At 37.3% G+C, this 23,503-nt stretch overlaps 1 protein-coding gene across 2 annotated transcripts in view; it reads right to left on the reverse strand.

Annotated features, from left to right (window-relative positions):
* Positions 1-23,503, reverse strand: part of ZFYVE9 (zinc finger FYVE-type containing 9) — a 266,966-nt gene that overhangs the window by 36,605 nt on the left and 206,858 nt on the right. For both annotated transcript variants that reach the window (XM_004371733.1, XM_004371732.1), the window contains 3 exons: positions 23,067-23,222; positions 4,556-4,780; positions 2,296-2,378 (listed from right to left, as the gene is read on the reverse strand). In XM_004371733.1, coding sequence (XP_004371790.1) covers positions 2,296-2,378; positions 4,556-4,780; positions 23,067-23,222 — 464 coding nt within the window. The remainder of the gene's footprint in view (positions 1-2,295; positions 2,379-4,555; positions 4,781-23,066; positions 23,223-23,503) is intronic.

Below are 23,503 nucleotides of genomic sequence, written 5' to 3' on the forward strand. Positions count from 1 at the left end.
TGTCATAGGGCAATATGTGTACTAACTGTTTAATGAGAAACTATTTGTTCTGCAAATCTTCATTTAAGGTACCAAAAAAAAAAAATTATCTATGTGAGATCAAATTGACAACAGCAACTCTAAAGGTTTAATGGGAAGCCTAGGGGAGAGTGAGTTGAAGATAATGGTGATGGAATAATTTGGAAATGGATAGGAGAATAGCAGCACAACTGGAAGAATGTAATCAATGTCACTGAATTGTTCATGTAGGAACTTTCAAAATGGTGTAACTTTGGCTATGTATATTTTCACTAAAAAAAAGGTCCTTGAGGTTGAGAAGGGAGAGTGTTGACATGTTGTGGGGTTGTTAACCAATGTCATGAAACAGTATGTGTACTGACTGTTTAATGAGAAACTATTTATTCTGTAAACTTTCATCTAAAGTACAGTAAAAAAATTTTAAAAAACAAGACCCAAATCAAACTTACAGAGATGAAAACTACAATTTCTGAGATAAAAACCCACACTGGATAAAATTAACAGCAGCTTAAACACTGCAGAAAAAAAGAGTAGTGAACTTGAAGACATAGAAATAAAAAGCTATCCAAAATCACAGAAAGAAAAAAAAAATGAGAAAGAAATAAAAAGAGCATTTGTGAGCTGTGAAACAATTTCAAGCAGCCTAATATACATATAATTGGAGTCCGTGAAGGAGAGTAAGGGGGTAGACAGAAAAAAATATTTGATGAAAACTATCAAAGAAGCTCAACAAATTCAAAGCACAAGAAACACAAATAAAACTATACCAAGGCACATTATAATCAAATTGCTCAAAAGCAATGATAAAAAGAAAAAAAATTTATGCAGTCAGAGAAAAAAAGAAACATTAAGTACAGAAGAACAAAGTTAAAAGTAAAATCATATTTTTTTTGTCTGAAACAATGCAAGCCAGAAGACAGTGGACCGATATCTTTAAAATACTCAAGAAAACTGTCAATCTAGAATTTTCTTCCTGGTAAAAATACCTATGAAATACGAAGGTGAAAAAAAGATATTAGAAATACAAAACCTGAAAGAATTCATCACCAAAAGACCCACACTACAAGAAAGGTTACAGGAACTACTTCAAAGCAGAAGCAAAATGACACAAGATAGAAATATGGATATACAGAAACAAATGAAGAACACCAGAAATAACTACATGGGGAAATCTACAGGATTTTTTTCTTTCCCTCTGAATAACTTTAAAGATAACTGGAGCTACAACTTTTGCCATGATGGAGTGAGGAAATCAATACATACACTCCCCAAAACAGCTAAAAACCTGTGCAAAATGGTTTAAAAAACAACCATTTCAGTACTCTGGAATTAGACCAGAGGCATACAACACACCAAGAAGAGTTTATTCATGAAACTACTGAACTTCAGGTAAGAACAGTAGAGTTGAGTCTGATGTTCTTGCCTGGGGATGCCCCCTAGCTCTGGTTCACTGGTAGTTCAATCAGGAGAGATTTGCTACCTGAAGGAGCTCACTTGGTTTAGAGCACTGTCAGTTAAAGTGGCAATCTCAGTGGCTAGCAAATGAGAATGGCCAGCAGCAATGTTAGCCTTAGGTTGCTGGCCTGTTTGGAGGAAGCAATGAACAGGTGGACTAGCCAGAGATTTAACGAGGAGTTCTGGGAGGTAGGGCAGCCATAAAAGGCTTCATACACTCTCCAAATATCCAGGATGGACCTTAGTTTGTGCATCTACGTGCAGCAGTCTTTAGCGGGCCCAAGCCAACCACATGCTCTTGACCAACAGAGTCAGAGCCTATACCTGCACAGAGGGGACACGAGACGAGCCCAGCAGGAAGAAAAAGCATGAAATTTGAATCCCAGCCCATATACAGATCCATCAGCAGAAGTGGAAGTCTTACTGGCTTGAGGTGTTTGAGCACAACCTCTGACCAATCTTTGGCTGTACAGTAAGCTATGTAGACACAGGGGATACCTCTAGGATGCCAGGCTTAAAATAAAAATAGGACAAAGTGCAGATATTTTAATTATACATTACCTTAGTCCTCACAATTATCCTGCAAGGTGACTTATATAACAAGTGTATGATCAGGACTGGAATCATGAACTATTTCACTCCAAAGCTCCATAAGCTTTCCAACGTATATATATATATATATATATATATGTTCTTTACTTTTCCTCCAACATAAACGTTTACCTGCCTAAAGCTTCAGGGGCACAGCTGTCAACAAAATAAGATCCTTGTCTTCCTTCTCCCATACAAACCCCAGTAAAGAAAATAAAACTTTCAACTTACTGCAAGAAGATTCATGATGGTATGCCCCGTCTCTCCAAATAATGGCTTCCGATATCTGACACTGAACAGTGGGCATGGATAAACTATGGAAATGAGAAATGATCAGACTAAGTTTGGCAGCTAAAATTTGTGATAAAAGGGACCTAATGGCTGATTCAGTGTTAAAATGTAATTATAACAGCTCATTACAGCATATGAAATTTAGAGCTCAAAAAATATTTAGCATGGTAGCACTGATAATGAACCTCCTACAAACTACACCAGAGTAAATCTTTTTGATGTAGCTGTTTGAAAAATGACCCACAAGGTCTTAGGAAGCACTCTTTTTCAAATAGGATTGATATGATCCAGGAAATAAATAGCTCCTGATTCTTCTGTGCTCAAGGAGTTTAAGAGTTCACTCTCTATTCCTGCCAGTCAAGGTCCTCTTTAGCTCCCAGGAGGGCCAGGCAACAAATACCAGGTGATCCTATTGGCTGGCTCACCCCTTGAACTTTATGGTTTGAACTGCCTGTACAAGGCAGAAGATGCACGTGTTATTTTCTCTGCATACATTCCTTCCTTTCCCCTACTTCATAGGGTTGATTTATATGCCTCCTTCAGAGTCCAGTCCAGAGGCCACTCAGTCCAAGTATTTCTTGTCCAACTCATTCATTCTTGGTCAAGTTAAAGCACATCTAGGAGCTTCCAAAGAAATTTGCTAACCTTGATCATATGTTTTAACACAATATACTATAATCATGATTTCTGCCCATCTTCTTTACTAAGCTCCTCAAGTACTTATAACAATGTCTTAGTCATTTCTGAATTTCCACGATTCATGACACACTGTTAAGCCTTTATTAAATGAATAAATAAATGAGTGAAAGAATAAAGCTGATTTGCTGAGAACACACAGTATATAGTGTTTTATGGTTTACAAAATACTGTTTAATTTATTATCTCATTTAATCCTTCTAATAATCCTGGGTACTATAAAAGACAAGCATTATTATCTCCAGTTTACAGAAAAAAACTAAGAATTTAGTTTAGAGAAGTTGAGCTGCTTCCCCAAAGTTACATAGCTACTGAGTGGCAGAGTTGAAAATTTTATTCAAGTGGTCTAATTCCTAGACCACGGCACTTTTAATTAGGTAAAGAAATTGTTACAGATTGAATTGTGTCCCCCAAAACTATGTGTTGGAATCATAAGCCCTATACCTATCCCATTTGCAAACAGGGTTTTCTTTGTTAAGCTAATGAGGTCATAGCAACGTAGGGTGTATCCTAAACCTAATAACTTCTGAGATATTAAAAAAGCAGATTAGACAGAGGCAAGCACAAACGGGAAGATAAATGTCACATGAAGGCATCAAAACAAAACAAAACCCATTGCCGTCAAGTCGATTCCAACTCAGAGTGACCCTACAGGACAGAGTAGAACTGCCCCATAAGGTTTCTTAGGAGTGGCTGGTGAATGTGAATTGCCAACCTTTTGGTTAGCAGCCGTAGCTCGCCGCAGATCACCAAGGAACCTTAAAAAGACCGGGATACAGAAGCTGAAAGATACAAGGACCTTTCCCCAGAGCCAACAGAGAGCGAGCCATCCTCTAGAGCTGATGCCCTGAATTTGGACTTTTAGCCTCTGAATTGTGAGAAAATAAATTTCTATTCTTTAAAGCCACCCACTTGTGATATTTGTTACAGCAGCACTAGGAAACTAAGACTGATAAAAAGTTTATAATAAAGCTTGCATTTAGTCTTTAATGTCTTTAAAAAACAAACAAACAAACAAACAAACCACAACCTAGTGGCAGTGCTGCAACCATGGGCAAGGAAGCTCTTCTTATGTAGCCTACCTTACCAAGTGAGAGAGGCCTCCAGACTACTAGCTTCCAGTATCTGTTACATAAAAACATTATTTGTCTTAACTACTCCCCAACCAAGTGACAAAGAATACACTCACCATATGCAGACACTACACAAAAAGTTACTTGTTAAGTTCAAATTGATTTTTCTGAAAATAATCATGTGTTTATCAATGAACTATAAAAATAATAAATTTCCAGGATAACAAATAATCACCAATTTCCTCATTTGATATTCTAAAGTCCTTCCCATTTTGGCCAAAATAAGAAGAGACACTGGCCAAATTTAGCTCAGCTATTTCAACAGACCTGCTTCTGCTGGGTTTTATCACCAAACTGAGGGGCTCTGAATATTAGGCCTTATTTATCATGCCTTGGTCATATGGCTTAGAAGAAAGTATTTTACTACTTACGTCGATATTCAGCTCCAAGTCTCAGCATTAGTCGGATGGGAAACACTTTAGCCCAAGGAGTTTCCCATTTCTGGATGAGAATCCCAAACAAGTAAGGTGGAGTTGGGAGTACTAGGTCTTGAAGTGACTGATAGGTAGATATCACATACAAGAACCCACCATGTTCTTTACTTCCAAGAAAGCTTTGGCTGAAGAAGGAATGTCCCAAGTTGCTCACAACATTCCCTGAAACAAAATAATTTATTATTTTACTTTTGACCAATAAATCAATCATATTTTTCAATAATTATTATTACTCAGCACTGGGCCAGATACTAAAAAAAAAAAAAAACAGTTGCCATCTAGTCAATTTTGACTCATGGGAACCCCATGTGTGTCAGAACTGTGTTTCATAGGGTTTTCTTTTTTTTTTTATAGTTTATTTTTGTTATTGTTGTTGAGAATACACACAGAACATACACCAATTCAACAACTTCTACATGTATAATTCAGTGACATTGATTACATTTTTCAAGTTGTGCAACCATTCACCCTCTTTTTCTAAGTTGTTCCTCCTCCATTAACAGAAACTCACTGCCCCCTAAGTTTTCTATCTGTTCTTTTGTGTTTCTGTTGTCCATTTCATCCCATATAGACAGATCTTAAAAGAGCACAATGCTCAAGGCAGACATTCTTTCCTAGTTAAGCTGAACTACTGTTTGGTGTTAAAGAAGATTTCAGGGGATATTTTTTGTTTAAAGACTATCTCAGGGCAACTAGTTTCAGGAGTTCATCCAGCCTTCATGGCTACAGAAAATCTGGATTCCATAAGATTTTTAAATTCTGTTCTACATATCCCCCCTTTCGATCAGGATTCTACTACAGAATCTTTAATCAAAATATTCAGTAATGGTTGCTGGGCACTATTCAGTTCTTCTGGTCTCATGGCAGAGTGTGCAGTTGTTGATGGAGGCAACTGGCCACACATTCTATTTCCTCCTCCTGACTCTCCTTCTTCTGCTGTTGCTCCAGGTAAGTAGAGACCAATTGTTGTACCTTGGATTGCCGCTTTTAAGACCCCAGGCACTATACAATGAACTAGGAGGTAGAACAGAAACACTAGCTCCATAGGATTTTCAATGGATGATTTTTTGAAGTAGGTCACCAGTTTTATCTTCCAAGGCACCTCTGGGTGGACTCGAACCTTCAGCCTTTTGGTTAGCAGACAAACACATTAATTGTTTATACCATCCAAGGACAGGCCAGATACTACCAAACACTAATTCCCAATTATTCATCATGAAGAGCCTATGTTAGAAAGTTTTTTTTTTAAGTAAATAGCATTTATGAAATGAAAATTATTTTCCAATTTTATCAGGGCTTCTGATAAGCATGAAATTAGCTTGTATTATCGTACTGTAGAAGTGTGTCCAGCTAAAAGTAAACAATATCGATGTCTTCCTTAGTTAAATTGTACAGCTTTACTGTATGAATTACTTTAGAGGTCTCAGTATAAAGACTATTGCCTCGAAGGTCATGAAAAAATGTTAAGATTAGGTACCTGCTCTATAGAGCTTACAATCTCATTGGATGAACCAAGTCAATTCATGAACATAATTAAGACAGTAGATATGTTCATTAGACACGTACAAGCTTCCCTTGATACCTGTGAAAGAAATAACACCAAATAAATCTCTAAAACAGAAGTTAACAGTTACTTTCTTCAAAAACTAACATTTGTTCACAGAGCAGTTATGGGTCATGGAGTCCGTGAGTGAAGTGGAAAGGTATGTTGACAGTAGGGTTCACAAGTGAAGGAAATACCTACCCACAAAACTCAGAGAAGCTTTGTGGCTGAGAACCATGTTCACCTGAACATCATTACCTGCAATACACTTACAGGTAGTACTATTACCTCACGATCAACCAAATCTGGCTATCCAATTAAGCTGCTGGACTAGATCTATAAAAACAAAAAATGCCCATATTAAGGAAGGAGGAGGCATTCTGAAAAAAGTTGCAGATTTTAAGAACCAGAGATACAGGTTTAAATACTAGTTTGATCTGCACTATTGCGTGATTTGGGGGAAGTTATTTAACTTTGCTAAGCCTCAACATCCATGTCAAATGGAGAAAATTATACTAAATTTCAGCCCTGTTGTGAAAGAATAAATAACAGAATATACGTAAAATGGCTAATTGCACCTGTGTGATCGCACCTGTGTGTTCTCTCATAGAAGTTTTCCCTGGGTATGTGTGAGGCAGGGAGAGAATGGGAGATAAAATAGAAGATTTTTCCCCCACAATGTAAGTTCCATGATAGCATTCCTCTAACGCTCTAGTGACAGAATAATGTATATGTACAATAAGACTGTCCTAATGCATACAGCTCAGAGGTGAAAAATACGTTGGCTTGGTACTCAAGGAATTCATTCATTACTCCTTTGGGATTTCCATATTAGAGCCTAGAATCTATTACTATTTCTCCACAGATACTGATCTCCTTTCTGTCTCTACCACCTACCACCTGCCTCCCCCATATCCTAATCACACTCAGATTCTTCACTATGCGGCCCCCATCATAACTTATCTTTTATTCTTTAAACAGTTAAATTCTTTAAAAGAAAAAAAAGTAGGCTCTTCATTACTCCTAATGAGTGATATAGTTCAGACTGTCATTTACCACCTCATCTATAGACAAATAACGTCCCACAAGTGTTGATATTGGCAAAAATAAAACACTAGGTATAAGACTGAATACTCTGAGAATGAGATAACATTAAACATTAAAAAAATTAAGATTAAATACAAATAAGGACTATAACTCTATTAGGAAGAGCATGAAGCTATCAATAAAAATTTTAAAAAGATGAATGTGACTTACTAATAACATACAGTTATTTAGTACCTTGTAAGTTTACAAAGCATTTTGATAAATCTCCTTAAGAAAGAAATTTAAAGTCAACCAAGAGTTCATTTGAGTTAACTCAATTGTCCACAATTTAAAAACACAAGGAAAACTTTAGAATGAGAGTAGGTGACAAAAAGACGAGATAATAAAAAGAAAAAAGATCTTTCAAAGATCTAAAATCACAAGAACTTCTCAAGTGACCTGCTTGAGTAACACAAGGCATTTCTTTCTTTCTCTGAGGACCAAAGACACTAAGTTCTGGAAATATTTTTAGGTTCATCTAAATAGTATTTTACCACGTCTCCAAGTCACAATGGGAGCAAGAAGTCAGGAATAATGAGCACAGCATTTTCAACACCAGAAGTATTCTCTCAGGGCTCCTTTTTTCCTGGTGCTTTTCCATCAAATGACAGAGTGACATCAATATCAACTCATTCATTCCTTCAATCAACATTTTTTATTAAGCCTTTTCAATATGCTTAACTGTTGTGGTGCTAGTACACAGAACTGAGCCAGACAGATAAAAATCTTGCACTACCTTCTAATGGGGGGGAGACAAACAAATGATTTTAGTTAGTAAAGTTAGTGATAAAAGCTTTTAAGAAAATAAAACAAGGTAATGTGGTAGAATGATAGGGGGAGGTGAGAAAATCTCTCTTAGGAGGAAACATTTAAGAATAGACTTAAATAAAGAGAAGAAGCCAGCCAAGTAAAGATCCAGAAGAACAGCATTTCATATCATGGGAACAATAAGGGGAAGGTCATGAGCTGGAAACAAGTTTGACAGGTTCAAAGGTTACAAAGATGATCAATGTAGCTAAAGCAAACTACAAGCAGTAAGAGATAAGGTCAAAGAGATCTCTACTAGCTAGATTATGAAGGGCCTTGTAGGTCAAAGTAAGTAGTTTGGATTTTATTCTAACTGCAGTGGGAAGCCACTTGATGGTTTAAGACAGCTTCAACTGTGCCATCATATCTATCACTATGCTATATAAACGGGTTCTCAATTCTCAAAGATTAGGTCTAGGACACCTAAGGAATAGTCGAGGAAAGACAAATATGTCTGCAAACATAGAACTGCAGAAGACTGAAAGGAAACAATAAACAGTTTTCAAATGTAAAAATGATTTAACCTGCAAGGGTGATGATATTTACATTCTGTGTTTATAACTGTCTTCTTGCTTTGTTCAGAGGATAAATCTGAGTTTACATCAATAAGAGTATAAACCTTACTATGCTTGTCATGGATTGAATTGTGTCCCCCCCAAAATATCTGTCAACTTGGCTAGGTCATGATTCCCAGTATAGTATGATTGTGTAATCTGATGTGATTTCTTTATGTGTTGTAAACTCTATCACTATGATGAGGTTATATATATGTGATCTCCTTATGTATTGTAAATGCTATCACTATGATGAAGTTATACTGATGACATCTACAAGATTGGATAGTGTCTTAAGTCAATCTCTTTCAATATGTAAAAAAACGAAGCGAGCAGAGACACATGGGAACCTCATACCACCAAGAAAGCAGTGCTGGGAGCAGAGCACGTCCTTTGGACCTGAGGTTCCTGTGCAGAGAAGCTCCCAGACCAAGGGAAGACTGATGACACGGACCTTCCTCCAGAGCAGACAGAAAAAGCGTTCCCTTGGAGCTGATGCCCTGAATTTGGACTTCTAGCATACTGGACTGTGAAACAATAAACTTCCTTTGTTAAAGCCATCCACTTGTGGTATTTCTGTTAGTGCAGCACTAGATGATTGAGACAATGCTCATGTAAATATTAATCAATTTGGACTAATATTTTTCTTGAAGAGAAATATTAAATTGGAAGACAACACTGAGGAATGTACCCTAGGAAGCAGTACAGAAAAACAAAGAGATGAATAATACAAAAGAACAGTTAAGAGCTACCAAGGATTTCAGAGACTACAACATCAGAAAGGATTTCCAAAAGAAGACATGAAGGGAATGAAAGAGAAGTAATATTCAAAAAGATAACAAAGAATTTTCCATATTAAAGAAAGGAATGTGCTCTTCAGATCAAAAGCCTACTTTGAGTAGTAACAGGAAAAATAAAAACAAATCCGCATATATGCAGACATATAGATCAATGAAACAGAATAGAGTCTAGAAATAGACTCGTATATATGTGATCAAATTGATACTCAAAATCAGTACCAAGGTAATTCAATTAAGGAAAAAAAAGAAAAAGAACTTCGTTCCATACTTTGCTCCCCATACAAAAATGAACTCAAAATGGATCATAGACCAGTATGTAAGAGCTACAACTATAAAACTTCTAGGAAAAAAAACAGGAGTGAATCTTTGTGACCTTGGGTGAAGCAAAGATTTCTTAGACAGGAAACTGAAAGTATAAACTATAAAAGAAAAAACTGATACTTTGGACTTCATCAAAATTTACAACTTCCACTCTTCAAAAGATGCACACAGTGAATAAATAAAAAGACAAGCCATTGACTGGAAGATAATATCTGCATAACACATATCTGAAAATTAACTTGTATCCAAAATCTATAAAGACCTCCTAAAACTCGATTAAGAAAACTCGATTTTTAAAATGAGCCAAAGAAGAGATACAGATGGCAAATAAGCATATGGAAAGTGCTAAATACCATTAGTCACTAGGGAAATGCGAATTAAAGCTACAATAAGGTATCACTACATACCTGTGAGAAAAGCAAAAAACAAAATAATAAAAATTGGCAGTACCAGGTGCTGGTAAGAATCTAGAACAATTGGAACTTTTAATACACTACTGATGACTGGATAAACAAACTGTGGTACAACCATCCATACAATGGAATACCACTCAGCAATAAAAAGATCGAACTAATGATACATGCAACCGTGTGGATGAATCTAAAAAGCATTACGCTAAGTGAAATAAACCAAACACAAAAGTATGATTCCATTTATATGACATTCTAGAAAAGGTAAAACTATAGGGACAGAAATCAGATCAATAGTTGCCAGGGACTATGGGTCAGGGGAGAGGGTTGAACATAAAGGGGCATGAGGGAAGGTTTGGAGATGAAGGAAATATTCTATATCTTGATTTTGGTAGTTAGGTGACTATAGATGTTTATCTAAACTCACTGAACTATACACCTAAAAAGGGTGAATTTCACTGAATATAAATTATACCTCAGTAACTATGACTAAAAATAAAATTCACAGACAAAAACTTAGTAGTGGGTTTCCAGAAAATCAAGGATAAAGAGAAAATGCTAAAAGCCACAAAAGAGTAAAGACAATTAACCACCTATAAAGGGAAAACAATTAGATCGAAGCAGATACCAGAAGACAATAAAGTAATATCGTCAAAGGAAAAAAGGACGGAAGGACAGACAGAACTCTATTAACTCAGAATTTTATAACTAAATCATCTTTCAAGAGTGATGCAAAATAAAAAATTTTAGACACACAAAGACTAAGGAAATTTACTAGCCATAGAACTAATAAAATGATGTATTTTAGCAAGAAAAGCAAACCTAAAAGGAAGCATAGGATAATAAAATAACAGTGAGTCCAGCTATAGAGGAAAACAGGCTGGTAAATTTAATTACTATTTGAATATAAACAAAAACATTAATTTTTTTTCTTTTACAAAAGATAAATTACAGACAACAACAGTAAGACTGTTGCTAAGGTCTGTGTCACGTTTGGGGAAATACCGTGTAGTAGGTGAAATTCTAAAGGAGCCCTGGTGGCACAGCAGTTAAGCTCTCAGCTGCTAATGGAAAGGTCGGAGATTCGAACCCACCAGCCACTCCAAGGGAGAAAGATGTGGCAGTCTGCTTCCCTAAAGATTTACAGCCTTGGAAATCCCTATGAGGCATTTCTATTCTGTCCTATAGGGTAACTATGAGTTAGAATTGATTGATGGCAACGGGATTTAGGTGGAATTCTAACATGGCCTCCAAGATTCCCACTGCCTGGTGTTCCATGCCTTATCTAATTCCCTTCCATTGAGTGGGCAGCACCTATGAATGTGATGGGACTATCACTCCTATGACTAGGTTCCTAATCTGCTGATCTTGAGTTAATCAAAAGAGAGATTACCTCAGAGGGCCTGATCTAGTTATATAAGCTCTTCCAATCTAAGTCTAGAGGTCAGAGACATAGGTAGTCAGAGATTCAAAGCAGAGAGAAACATATTCCTGCTGACCTGCAACCATCTATGCTGTGAAGTGCCTATAAGGGCAAGGAACTTCAGGCTCCTCTAAGAGCTGAGAGCGGTCCCCAGTTGAGAAGTAGCAAGAAAATGGGACTATAGAAAACTAAATTCTTCCAATAACCTAAATGAACTTAGAAGAGGACCCTAAGCTCCAAATGAGAACCACCAAAGCGCAGTTGACACTTTGACTGCAGCCTTGAGACACCCAGAGCAGAGGATCCAGCTCAGCTGTACCCGACCCAAAGAAACTGTGAGATAACAAATTTGTGTTGTTTTAAGCCACTAAGTTTCTGGTAATTTGGTATGCACTGATAAAAAACTAATGCTGTTGTTAGCTGCCATTGAGTCAGCCCCTGGCTCATAATGACCCCGTGTACAATGGAACGAAATGCTGCCCATTCCTGTGCCATGCCCGTGATTGGACTGTTATGATCTACAGGGTTTTCACTGGCTGAGTTTTAGAAGCAGAAAGCCAGGACTTTCTTCCTAGTTCATCTTAATCTAGAAGCTCTGCTGCAACCTGTTTAGCACTATAGTAACATGCAAGCTGCCAATGATAGGTAGGTGGGTGGTGGCTTGCACGTGGTGCACCGGCCAGGAATCAAATCTGAGTCTCCCATACGGAGGGAGGGCAAGAATTCTACCAATAAACTACCAATGTACCCATTATTTCCTAGGGCTGCCATAACAAAATACCACAAGGTGGGTAGCTTTAAAGAACAGAAATTTATTATCTCACAATAAACTAATATATACTTGACATAAGTACATAGAAAACTAATACATAAAAATAACTGTTAGAAAAAGGTCATAATCAAGCATGAATGTTTAAAAAAACTAAAAGAATCCCCAATACTAATAGAAAAATGGATGAAAGACATAACCAGGGATTTCATAGAAGACAAAAATGCAATGCCAATAAATACATGACAATAATCAGTTAAATGTAAATCAAAATGAGATACCATTTTACACCCACCAGACTGGCAAAAATGAAAATTCTGATAATATCAAATGTTGGCAACTCTTATACACTGAGGATGAGGGTGGGTAGGTATAAACTGATAAACCATTCTGGAAAATAATTTGACATTATCTAATGAAGTTGAAGATGTCCAGGCCCTACAAGCCAGCATGCCTTCTACGTTTGTTTGCCAACCACGTCCTTCCCCCACGGAGTATTTTCTCAAGCACCCCTAGGCCAATTTTTTTTTACATGTTGCTGTTAAAAAATTAGCATAGCATGCTTACAAAAATACCTAAGGGAGGGGAGGGTGTGGTTGACAAAAGTAGAAAGTGCAGGTTATTTGCATAAAACATTGTAATAAATCTCAGTATGTGCATGTAGTGAATATAAAACAGTAGCCTGAAAATGAACGAACTAGAGCCACCAAAGCTATTAATGAATGCCATAAACATAAGGTCGAGTGAAAAAAGCAAACCACCTAAGATATACACAGTGTGAAACCATTTATATAAAGTTAATAATAAACTGCTTAAAGATGTAAACATTTGTGATAAAATTATAAAGAAAAGTACAACACAAGATTGAAGATAATCATTAGCCATGAGTTCGGGATGGAAGTTTGGCAGGAGGATGTAATTAGGAAAGTGAACAGAAAGCTTCAACGGATTGCTAATTTTTTATTTCCCAAGTTGGGTATTTTGTTTATGGGTAGTTATTTTGTTATTATGTTGTGGGGTGCACAATTAACTTTATCTAAAGAATTTGGTCTTTGTCCTTTTTTTTCCTGAGAGATAACCTCTAAACCCTTGGGATTTCCCAAGTGACTGGAAAATTTTTCATGCTAAAATGGTGACTCCTGTTTGAGGGCTGGCCAGCCCACAAAGACCCACTAGGTGATAGCATCCTGACCTCAGGGAAGTGGGGCTGGGAGGTTGAATTCAACCACATCGGCAACAATTCAACCAATCATTCTATGAACGTAAGCCCAATAAAAACTCTGGACAAAGCTTGGGTGAGCTTGCTGGTTGGTAAAAGACATCAATGCATCCCTTGGGACATGGAAGCTCCACCTAGCGGACTCTCCCAGACCCTGTCCTATGTGTCTCTTCATTTGTATCCTTTTTGCTATAATCAAACTGTAACCATAAGTATAGTACTTTCCTGAGTTCTGTGAGTTGTTCTAGTGAATTATCGAACCTGAGGGAGTAATGTGAACCTCTGAATTTGCAGCCAGCAGGTCAGAAGTGAGGAGGGCCTAGGGATCCTGAGCTTACAGCTGGCATCTTGAGGGGTTAGTGAGAACAGCCAAATTCACAGCCAACAGGTCAGAAGTGACAGTGTTGTTAGGACCCCCATAGTTTGTAGCTGGTGGCTGGTGTCTGAAGTCATTGGAAGACTTGGCAGCATAGACTGTATTCTTAACTTGTGAGATCTGACCTAGCTCTGGTGCTCAGGGTTAGTAAGAAAACAACTGCATTTGCAGTTGGTGTCAAGAGACAATGTTTTAAAGTACGTTATCTGAGGAGATAACATGCTCCCATCTGTCAGTTTGTTATACTGTGCAGCGCTGAACCAGTTTGTTCCTGTCTGAAACCCTGTTGAGAATTTGCATTTCTAACAAGTTCCCTACTGAGAATTTGCATTTCCGCCCCAGATATACTGAATCAGAATCTACATTTTAACCAGACTCCCAGATGGTTCTTAATGTGTAACTTCCTGGGAAACTGTTAGAAATGCAAATTCTCAGCAGGGTTTCAAACCAGAAAAACCAGTATGAAGCCTTGATACTGTGTTGGGTTCCTTGTTGCTAGGATGCCACTGGTATTTCAAATACCAGCAGGGTCACCCTGGTGGACAGGTTTCAGTAGAGCTTTTAGACTATGAAGGACGAGGAAGAAAAGCCTGGCAATCTACTTCCAAAAATTAGCCAATGAAAACCCTATGGATCACAACAGAATATTGTCTGATACAGTGCTGGAAGATGAGCCCCTTAGGTTGGAAGTCACTCAAAATACACAGTGGCTGCAACAATGGACTCAGGTATAAAATGATCATAAGATGGCACAGGACCATGTAACATTTCATTATATTTGTACATGGGATAGCCATAATAAAACTATTACATTCAGAGTCAGAGCTGACTCAATGGCAACAATAATCTGAGGAGAGAAACATGCAAACACCCACTTTATAGGTTTTATAGCTTATATAAATATCACATATGTTCTTTTGTATATACCAAATAATTTTTTAAAGACAAAGTATTAAAGGAGTTCAGAAAAAGACATTACTCCTGACTGGGAGGATCATCAGGGAAGAATTCATAGAGACAGAGGCCTTTGAGTAAGACTTAAGAGAACTGAAAGGATTCAGATAGTTGGGATGGTTGGGACTGAGGGAGACGTATGATCATGGGTAATGAAGTGGGCAATCACCAGGATATATAAAGAACCAAAAAATGGTTAGTTTGGCTACAGTGGAAGTATAGGAGACTACCAGTGGGAAACGAGACTGACAATACAGGATCAGATCATGTAGAGTACTGAATGCTGGTAGCACAGAATTTATAAAGGCAATACAAAACCAATAAAGATTTTTGAATAAGAGAGGGAAACAACCAGAGACTAACGCCAGAAAAAATAATCTGGTAGATACAAGTCCCATTTCATTCAAATCTATATTCATGATGTTTGTTTGCAAAAGACAGGTATAAACCATGGAGGAAAGGGGGAGAATGGGGAAAAATAATATACAGTCTAGAATATTATATGGCACTAAAATAACCAGAAGGCATCCCGAAACTCTCTAGAATGTCACTTCTCACAAATTACAATTTTTCTCCTAACTGTAGAAAGCAGAAGCAACTACATTTTGACCAATAATCATAATAATATATACTAAATAAGAAGTACACACCCATATTGTTGTTGTTAGGTGTCATCAAGTCAGTTCCGACTCATAGCGACCCTATGTACTACAGAACGAAACACCGCCTGGTTCTGCACCACGCTCACTATTGATGTTATGCTTGAGCCCACTGTTGCAGCCACTGCGTCAATCCATCTTGTTGAGGGTCTTCTTCTTTTTCGCTGACCCTGTACTTTACCAAGCATGATGTCCTTCTCCAGGGGCTGATCCCTCTTGACAACATGTATAAATTATGTAAGACATAGTCTCGTCATCCTTCCTTCAAAGGAGCATTCTGGTTGTACTTCTTCCAAGACAGATTTGTTCGTTCTTTTGTCAGTCCATGGTATATTCAATGTTCTCCTCCAACACCACAATTCAAAGGCATCAATTCTTCTTCGGTCTTCCTTATTCATTGTTCAGCTTTTGCATATATATGATGCGACTGAAAATACCATGGCTTGGGTCAGGCGCACCTTAGTCTTCAACGTGACATCTTTGCTTTTCAACACTTTAAAGAGGTCTTTTGCAGCAAATTTGTCCAATGCAATGCATCTTTTGATTTCCTGACTGCTGCTTCCATGGGTGTTGATTGTGGATCCCAGTAAAATGAAATCCTTGACAACTTCCATCTTTTCTCCATTTATCATGATGTTGTTATTGGTCCAGTTGTGAGGATTTTTGTTTTCTTTATGTTGAGATGTAATCCATACTGAAGGCTGTAGTCTTTGATCTTCATCAGTAAGTGCTTCAAGTCCTCTTCACTTTCAGCAAGCAAGGTTGTGTCATCTGCATATTGCAGGTTGTTAATGAGTCTTCCTCCAATCCTGATGCTGTGTTCTTCATATAGTTCAGCTTCTTGGATTATTTGCTCAGCATACAGATTGAAGAGGTATGGTGAAAGGATACAACCCTGATGCACACCCTTCCTGACTTTAAACCACACAGTATCCCCTGTTCTGTTTGAACAACTGCCTCTTGATCTATGTACAGGTTCCTCATGAGCACAATTAAGTGTTCTGGAATTCCCATTCTTTGCAACGTTATCTATAATTTGTTACCATCCACACAGTCGAATGCCTTTGTAGAGTCAACCAAACACAGGTAAACATCTTTCTGGTATTCTCTGCTTTCAGCCAGGATCCATCTGATATCAGCAATGATATCCCTGGTTCCATGTCCTCTTCTGAAACTGGCCTGAATTTCTGGCAATTCCCTGTCAGTGTACTGCTGCAGCTGCTTTTGAATGATCTTCAGCAAAATTTTACTTGTGTGTGATATTAATGACATTGTTCAATAATTTCTGCATTCGGTTGGATCCCCTTTTTTGGGAACAGGCATTAGTATGGATCTCTTCCAGTCAGTTGGCCAGGTAGCTGTCTTTCAAATTTCTTGGCATAGACAAGTGAGTACTTTCAGCACTTCATCCGTTTGTCGAAACATCTCAATTGATATTCCATCAGTTCCTGAAGCCTTGTTTTTCTCCAATGCCTTCAGTGCAGTTTGGACTTCTTCCTTCAGTACCATTGGTTCCCGATCATATGCTACCTCTTGAAATGGTTGAAAATTGACTAATTCTTTTTGGTATAATGACTCTGTGTATTCCTTCCATCTTCTTTTGATGCTTCCTGCATTAATATCTTCCCCCTAGAATCCTTCACTATTGCAACTCGAGGTTTGAATTTTTCTTCGGTTCTTTCAGCTTGAGAAATGACGAGCGTGTTCTTCCTTTTTGGTTTTCTACCTCCAGCTCTTTGCACGTGTCATTATAATACTTTACTTTGTCTTCTTGAGCTGCCCTTTGAAATCTTTTTTCAGTTATTTTACTTCATTATTTCTTCCTTTTGCTTTAGCTACTCGACGTTCAAGAGCAAGTTTCAGAGTCTCTTCTGACATCCATTTTGCTCTTTTCTTTCTTTCCTGTCTTTTTAATGACCTCTTGCTTTATGTATGATGTCCTTGATGTCATTCCACAACTCGTCTGGTCTTCGGTCATTAGTGTTCAACACGTCAAATCTATTCTTGAGATGGTCTCTAAATTCAGGTATGATATACAAGAGATCGTACTTTGGCTCTCGTGGAGTTGTTCTAATTTTCTTCAGGTTCAACTTGAACTTGCATAGGAACAATAGATGGTCTGTTCCGCAGTCAGCCCCTGGCCTTGTTCCGACTGAGGATATTGAGCTTTTCCATCATCTCTTTCCACAGATATAGTCGATTTGATTCCTGTGTATTCCATCTAGTGAGGTCCATGTGTACAGTCGCCGTTTATGTTGGTGAAAAAGGTATTTGCAATGAAGAAGTCATTGGTCTTGCAAAATTCTATCATGTGATCTCCGGCATCATTTCTATCACCAAGGCCATATTTTCCAACTACGGATCCTTCTTCGTTTCCAACTTCCGCATTCCAATCAGCAGTAATTATCAATGCATCCTGATTACATGTTCCATCAATTTCAGACTGCAGAAGCTGGTAAAAATCTTCAATTTCCTCATCTTTGGCCTTAGTGGTTGGTGTGTAGATTTGAATAATAGTCGTATTAACTGCTCTTCCTTGTATGCATATGGATATTATCCTATCACCGACAGCGATGTACTTCAGGATAGATCTTGAAATGTTCTTTTTGAGGATGAATGCAATGCCACTCTTCTTCAATTTGTCATTCCTGGCATAGTAGACCATATGATTGTCCAATTCAAAATGGCCAATACCAGTCTGTTTCAGCTCACTAATGTCTAGCGTATCAATGTTTATGCATTCCATTTCATTTCTGGCAATTTCCAATCTCCTAGATTCATGCTTTGTACATTCCATGTTCTGATTATTAATGGATGTCTGCAGCTGTTTCTTCTCATTTTGAGTCATGCCACATCAACAAATAAAGGTCCCGAAAACTTGATTCCACCCACATCGTTAAGGTCGACTCTACTTTGAGGAAGCAGCTCTTCCCCAGTCGTCTTTTGAGTGCTTTCCAACCTGGGGGGCTCATCTTCTGGCACTCAGACAATGTTCTACTGCTATTCATAAGGTTTTCACTGGCTTATTCTTTTCAGAAGTAGACTGCCAGGTCCTTCTTCCTAGTCTTAGTCTGGAAGCTCAGCTGAAAACTATCTGCCATGGGTGACCCTGCTAGTATCTGAATACCAGTGGCATAGCTTCCAGCATCACAGCAACACGCGAGCCCCCACAGTACGACAAACTTACAGACACATGGGGGACACATTCACATACATTATTATTAAAGACATGTATGTTAGATTTTAAAAATTCACGGGAAATTGTAAAGAAATTTCATTCAATGGCTTCTCAAGTTTTTTGAGTAGTTTATGGTAGAACCCTAGTAGTGCAGGGGTTAAGCGCTCAGTTGCTAACCGAAATGTTGGCGATTTGAACCCACCAAGCTGCTCCACAGGAGAAAGATGCGGCAGTCTGCTTTCGTAAAGATTACAGCTTTGGAAACCCTATGGGGCAGTTCTACTCTGTCCTATAGGGTCACTATGAGTCTGAATCGACTTGACGGCAAGAGGTTTGGTTTGTTGTTTTTTTTTTTTAACCGCTAAGCCAGTGATAGATGGTGGTGCAAATGATTAGGCGCTCAACTGCTAACTGAAAGGTTGGTGATTCGAACCTATCCAATGGCTTAGTGGGAAAAAGACCTGGCCATCTGCTTCCATAAAGATTATAGACAAGAAAATCCTATGGGGCAGTTCTATTCTGTCACATTGGTTGCTATGAGTTGGAATTGACTAAATGGCACCAAACAACAATAAGCAAGTGGTAAGAGTATCAAGGATTTCACACTCAGCAGAAATTTATGATACAATTTGTTGATCCTACACATAGAGGAGAAAAATAATGAATTGGGACCATTTTAGAACACGTAAAATATTTTCCACTCATAAAAAAATCATAGTGAATTATACTAAGCTACTACCTTGATTATCTAAAAACAGGATTCTTAATAAAATACACATAGCATATAGATATTATGCACGATTGTTGTATAATTTTAAAAGAACTTCTGTACTATTAATAGACACACAGGAGAGATAGACATAATATAAAGAATACTGGTCTGGGAGCTTTAGTACTAATTCTGCCACCAACTAGGTCTGTGATTTAGACAAGCCATTTAACACCTCTAGGTCTTATTTTCCTCATCTAAAATATGAACAGTTTGTACTAGATGATCTAAGATCCTGTCTAGTCCCAGTATTTTATGAGCTATGAAATAATTCCTATTCGCAGAGAGACTCTTAATGTTTATGCTTTTGAAATGCCATTTACTGAGATATACATATAGTATATATGTACATGCCTCCATCCTACATTACAGAAAATACTTCAGATGGCTTAGATATAGGACAGCCTGACTTCAGAATATTGCCATTATCTCACAACTTAATTTTTATTGTAGAATTTTTGCATTTTATGCATAATAATAAAATAAAACAGTAGAGTTCAAAATGCACTCTACTATTTTACATAAGGATACTTTTTAAAAACGCATAAACATTTATGCTAACCATATATTTTAGCAACTCATGTCATTAATCATTGACATCCTTTCCTTGTTGGTATTTCTCAGGGTTCCATCTACAGCTCTAGAGATTTTACATTAGCTGATCCCATTCATGACCATAGTTTCAACTATAAAATAAATGCTGTGTTCCCCAAATCTATATCTACACCCAGATCTATCTCTGGAGATTCATATCCATATATTCATATGCCATTTACACATCTCCTTCTGATGTCCGGTTATTTCAAATTCAACATAATGAACAAAGAACTCATCTCCCACTACTGTGCCAAATCTGCTGCTTTTCTATAGCCCATCTCAATGTAAAAGACCAACATTCACTCACTCAGGTGCCCAACCCAGAAATCTAAGCCAACTTTACCAGTACCCTCTCCCTCAGAGCATCCAACTTGAATTGAGATGAAGCATCACGGTCTTTCAGATCTCTCCAACACTCTTTATTCTCACTGCCATTACCTTAATTTAAGCCCTGGCAATTTCTTAATTTCTTGCTGGATTCCTGCAATAACATCCTTTTAAAATATCTATTTTATTGAAGTGTAATTTAAATGCAATAAAATCCACAGATTTTTAGTGTATTGGTCAATGAGTTTTGACAAATACAAACACCCATGTAACCACTATCCCAATTAAGATATAGAACATGTACATCATCCCAGAAAGTTCCCCTGGGCCCCACTGCAGGTAATTCCAGCTCCTGTACTCCCAACTCACCCAGGCAAGCAGTGATCTCATTTCTTTCACTATAGATTCATTCTGCCTGTCCCAGAGACCCATATAACTGGGATCATGCAATATGTACTTTTCTCTGCTTGGCTTCTTTTGCTCAGCATAATAACCATGAGATTGATCCATGTTGTTGTGTATATTAACAGTTTATTCATTTTTTTATTGTTAAGCAGTATTTTAGTGTCTGAATACACCAAATTTTCTTATCCACTGCAATAGCTTCTTAACCGGTCTCCCTGCCCTCAGGCTCATGGACTTTGATTCATTTTTACTGCTTCTACAGTAAATCTTTCTAAAATGCAAATCTGATTATGTCAATGATCTTCTTAAATTCTTTTAATGGTTCCCCATTACCTACAAAAGAAAGGACGAACTCCTATTCATGAACCTACCATGGCCTAGACCCTGACACCCTCTCAAATCCCACATTAACATGCAATCACACAATGCCATTTGTCTGTTTAGTTTTTACATGTGAATACACTCAAACTGAAGAGAAAAGTGAATGTTTCAGGTCATTTCTGGAACTAAGTTCAGGTCCAGTTATATGGCCTGGAGGCTCTGGATGACACAGTAAATACTGAAGTATACTTTACAGTATCATGTGGTCAGTTTCCAGTCACCTTGCCTTTATGAGAGATTATGCCTAAATTATCACTGAGTCTAATTAAGACATACAGGCATAATCTTTTTAGGCATGAGTTATAATACATTAAAATGTAATTTTGTATCTTGCTTTGTACTTATTATTTCAAGAGCATTTTCCATATTATATTCTTTTCATAAATTTTACCTTTAATGGCTAAAACACATTCTAGAAAAGATACATGTATCTGATAAACATAACACAGTTAAATTTTTCACCTATAGCTAGACATTTAGAGGTTGCTTCTGAATTTTTGTGTTAAATTTAGATAATGCTGCAGTGAACGCTTCCATGTACAAAAGTATGTATTTTGGATACTTTCTTTGGGAAAGAATCCCACAAGGGGAGTTACTATATTAGGAAGGTATGAATTATTGTTTTAATATTTTTATACAAATAATACATGAAAATAGTTTTAATCCCTTGCCCATCTTCACCACCCTTTCCAAGCCTTGTTTCTCGCAGACAATATCTTTACTCACTTGTTTTAGTTCCTATACATAAACTGCTTTTTCCCTATTTATCAACTATAGGTATTATTTATTGACTTCTTGTCATGATAAATGAGAACTTAGCTCAACTATACCTCTCTTAACTCCTCTGTTACATCACAGGAAGCTTAACTGTACTGTCAAATAATATACTTAAATATACAAAGCTGATCTTCATTATTCATAAATTGCCTATTCGATAAACATACTTGCAGTGCTTTTGCAGACATGCACATACGCAGAGCAGGGAAAAACTCCCAGCTATGTCTAACAAATTCAGCTTGTTGGGACTTTGTAACAAATAACTACTGTGAATGAGGAGAATCAACTGATCCACTGTACTTCCTTCTCTCTCAACTTTAGACAATATCTCTTTACATTAGTAACTCTAGTCTTCCCCAACTTCTGTAGCTGTACCTTTACTTTTACATAGTTACAGTTATAACAGTTACATTTTGAAACCTTAATGAAGTCTCCCATGTTAGTTGTTTTTAAAAATTAAAAAATCAATGAAGACTGTTTACGCTGTGATTATATAAATATTAACTGAATAATCAAGTAATAAATGAAGTTTTCTTCAACCAGGTACCAACGTCATGACCCTTAAGCCACCCAAAAGAAAATATTCTTATACCAAATTCTAAGGATTCTCTTACAACTTTGATTCCAGTCTTTGTAACATAACAAAAGCCATGCCAGGTAAAGTACTAAAATTTATAATTTCCTCAAACTGTGGCAATTTCTAATATGTCACTAATACCAAAGTCCAATGCTATGCTTCCAAATTTAAGACTAGTACTTTGTACCTTAAACAACCCTATAGGACAGCAGAGAACTGCCCTATAGGGTTTCCAAGGCTGTAATCTTTTTTTTTTTTTTTTAAAGGCTGTAATCTTTATGGAAGCAGATCACCAGGTCTTTCTACCACAGAGTGGCTGGTGGGTTCGAACCGCCAACCATCCAGTTAGCAGCCAAGCGCTTAACCACTTCACCACCAGGGCTCCTCAGGGTAGCTATGAGTCAGAATCAACTCGACAGCAACGGGGTTAACAGGATTTTGTACCTGAGTCCAGAAAATTTTTATCATCTATAAAGAGTGCAGAGCCAAACAGACTAAGTCATAAAGCATTCCCACCTGCCAGGGCATCCCGATAAAGCTGCACAAAGTGATTAAAGATGTCCTTTGGCAAACACTTCTCATCTGGTAGACACTGTAGGAGAATGACTATTTCAGACTGACCCACTGCATGCATTCCCTTGGTTGTGAAACACCAGCACTTCCTGTTCACATCTAGAGATGAAACAGAAATATAAAAATAAAGACATTCCTTTCAATCCTTACTCTTAAAAAAGATGCATAAAAAACTTATGTTGCAAAACAGCAAAGAATAATATAGATCATACTGAGTCTGTTTAATTTAACTGTCAACTGTCACTGCATTGCATCAAAAACTATTACAGAAAATAAAACATGCCAATGCTACTGGCTCTAAGCAAACACTTAGAAAACAATTGGAAGGGAAATAAAACTAGTATTAGTTTTTAATATTAAATTTAAAATTTAAATTTTAA

The sequence above is a fragment of the Trichechus manatus genome, unplaced genomic scaffold, assembly GCF_000243295.1.
Source record: "Trichechus manatus latirostris isolate Lorelei unplaced genomic scaffold, TriManLat1.0 scaffold00015, whole genome shotgun sequence".
NCBI classification, from domain to species: domain Eukaryota; kingdom Metazoa; phylum Chordata; class Mammalia; order Sirenia; family Trichechidae; genus Trichechus; species Trichechus manatus.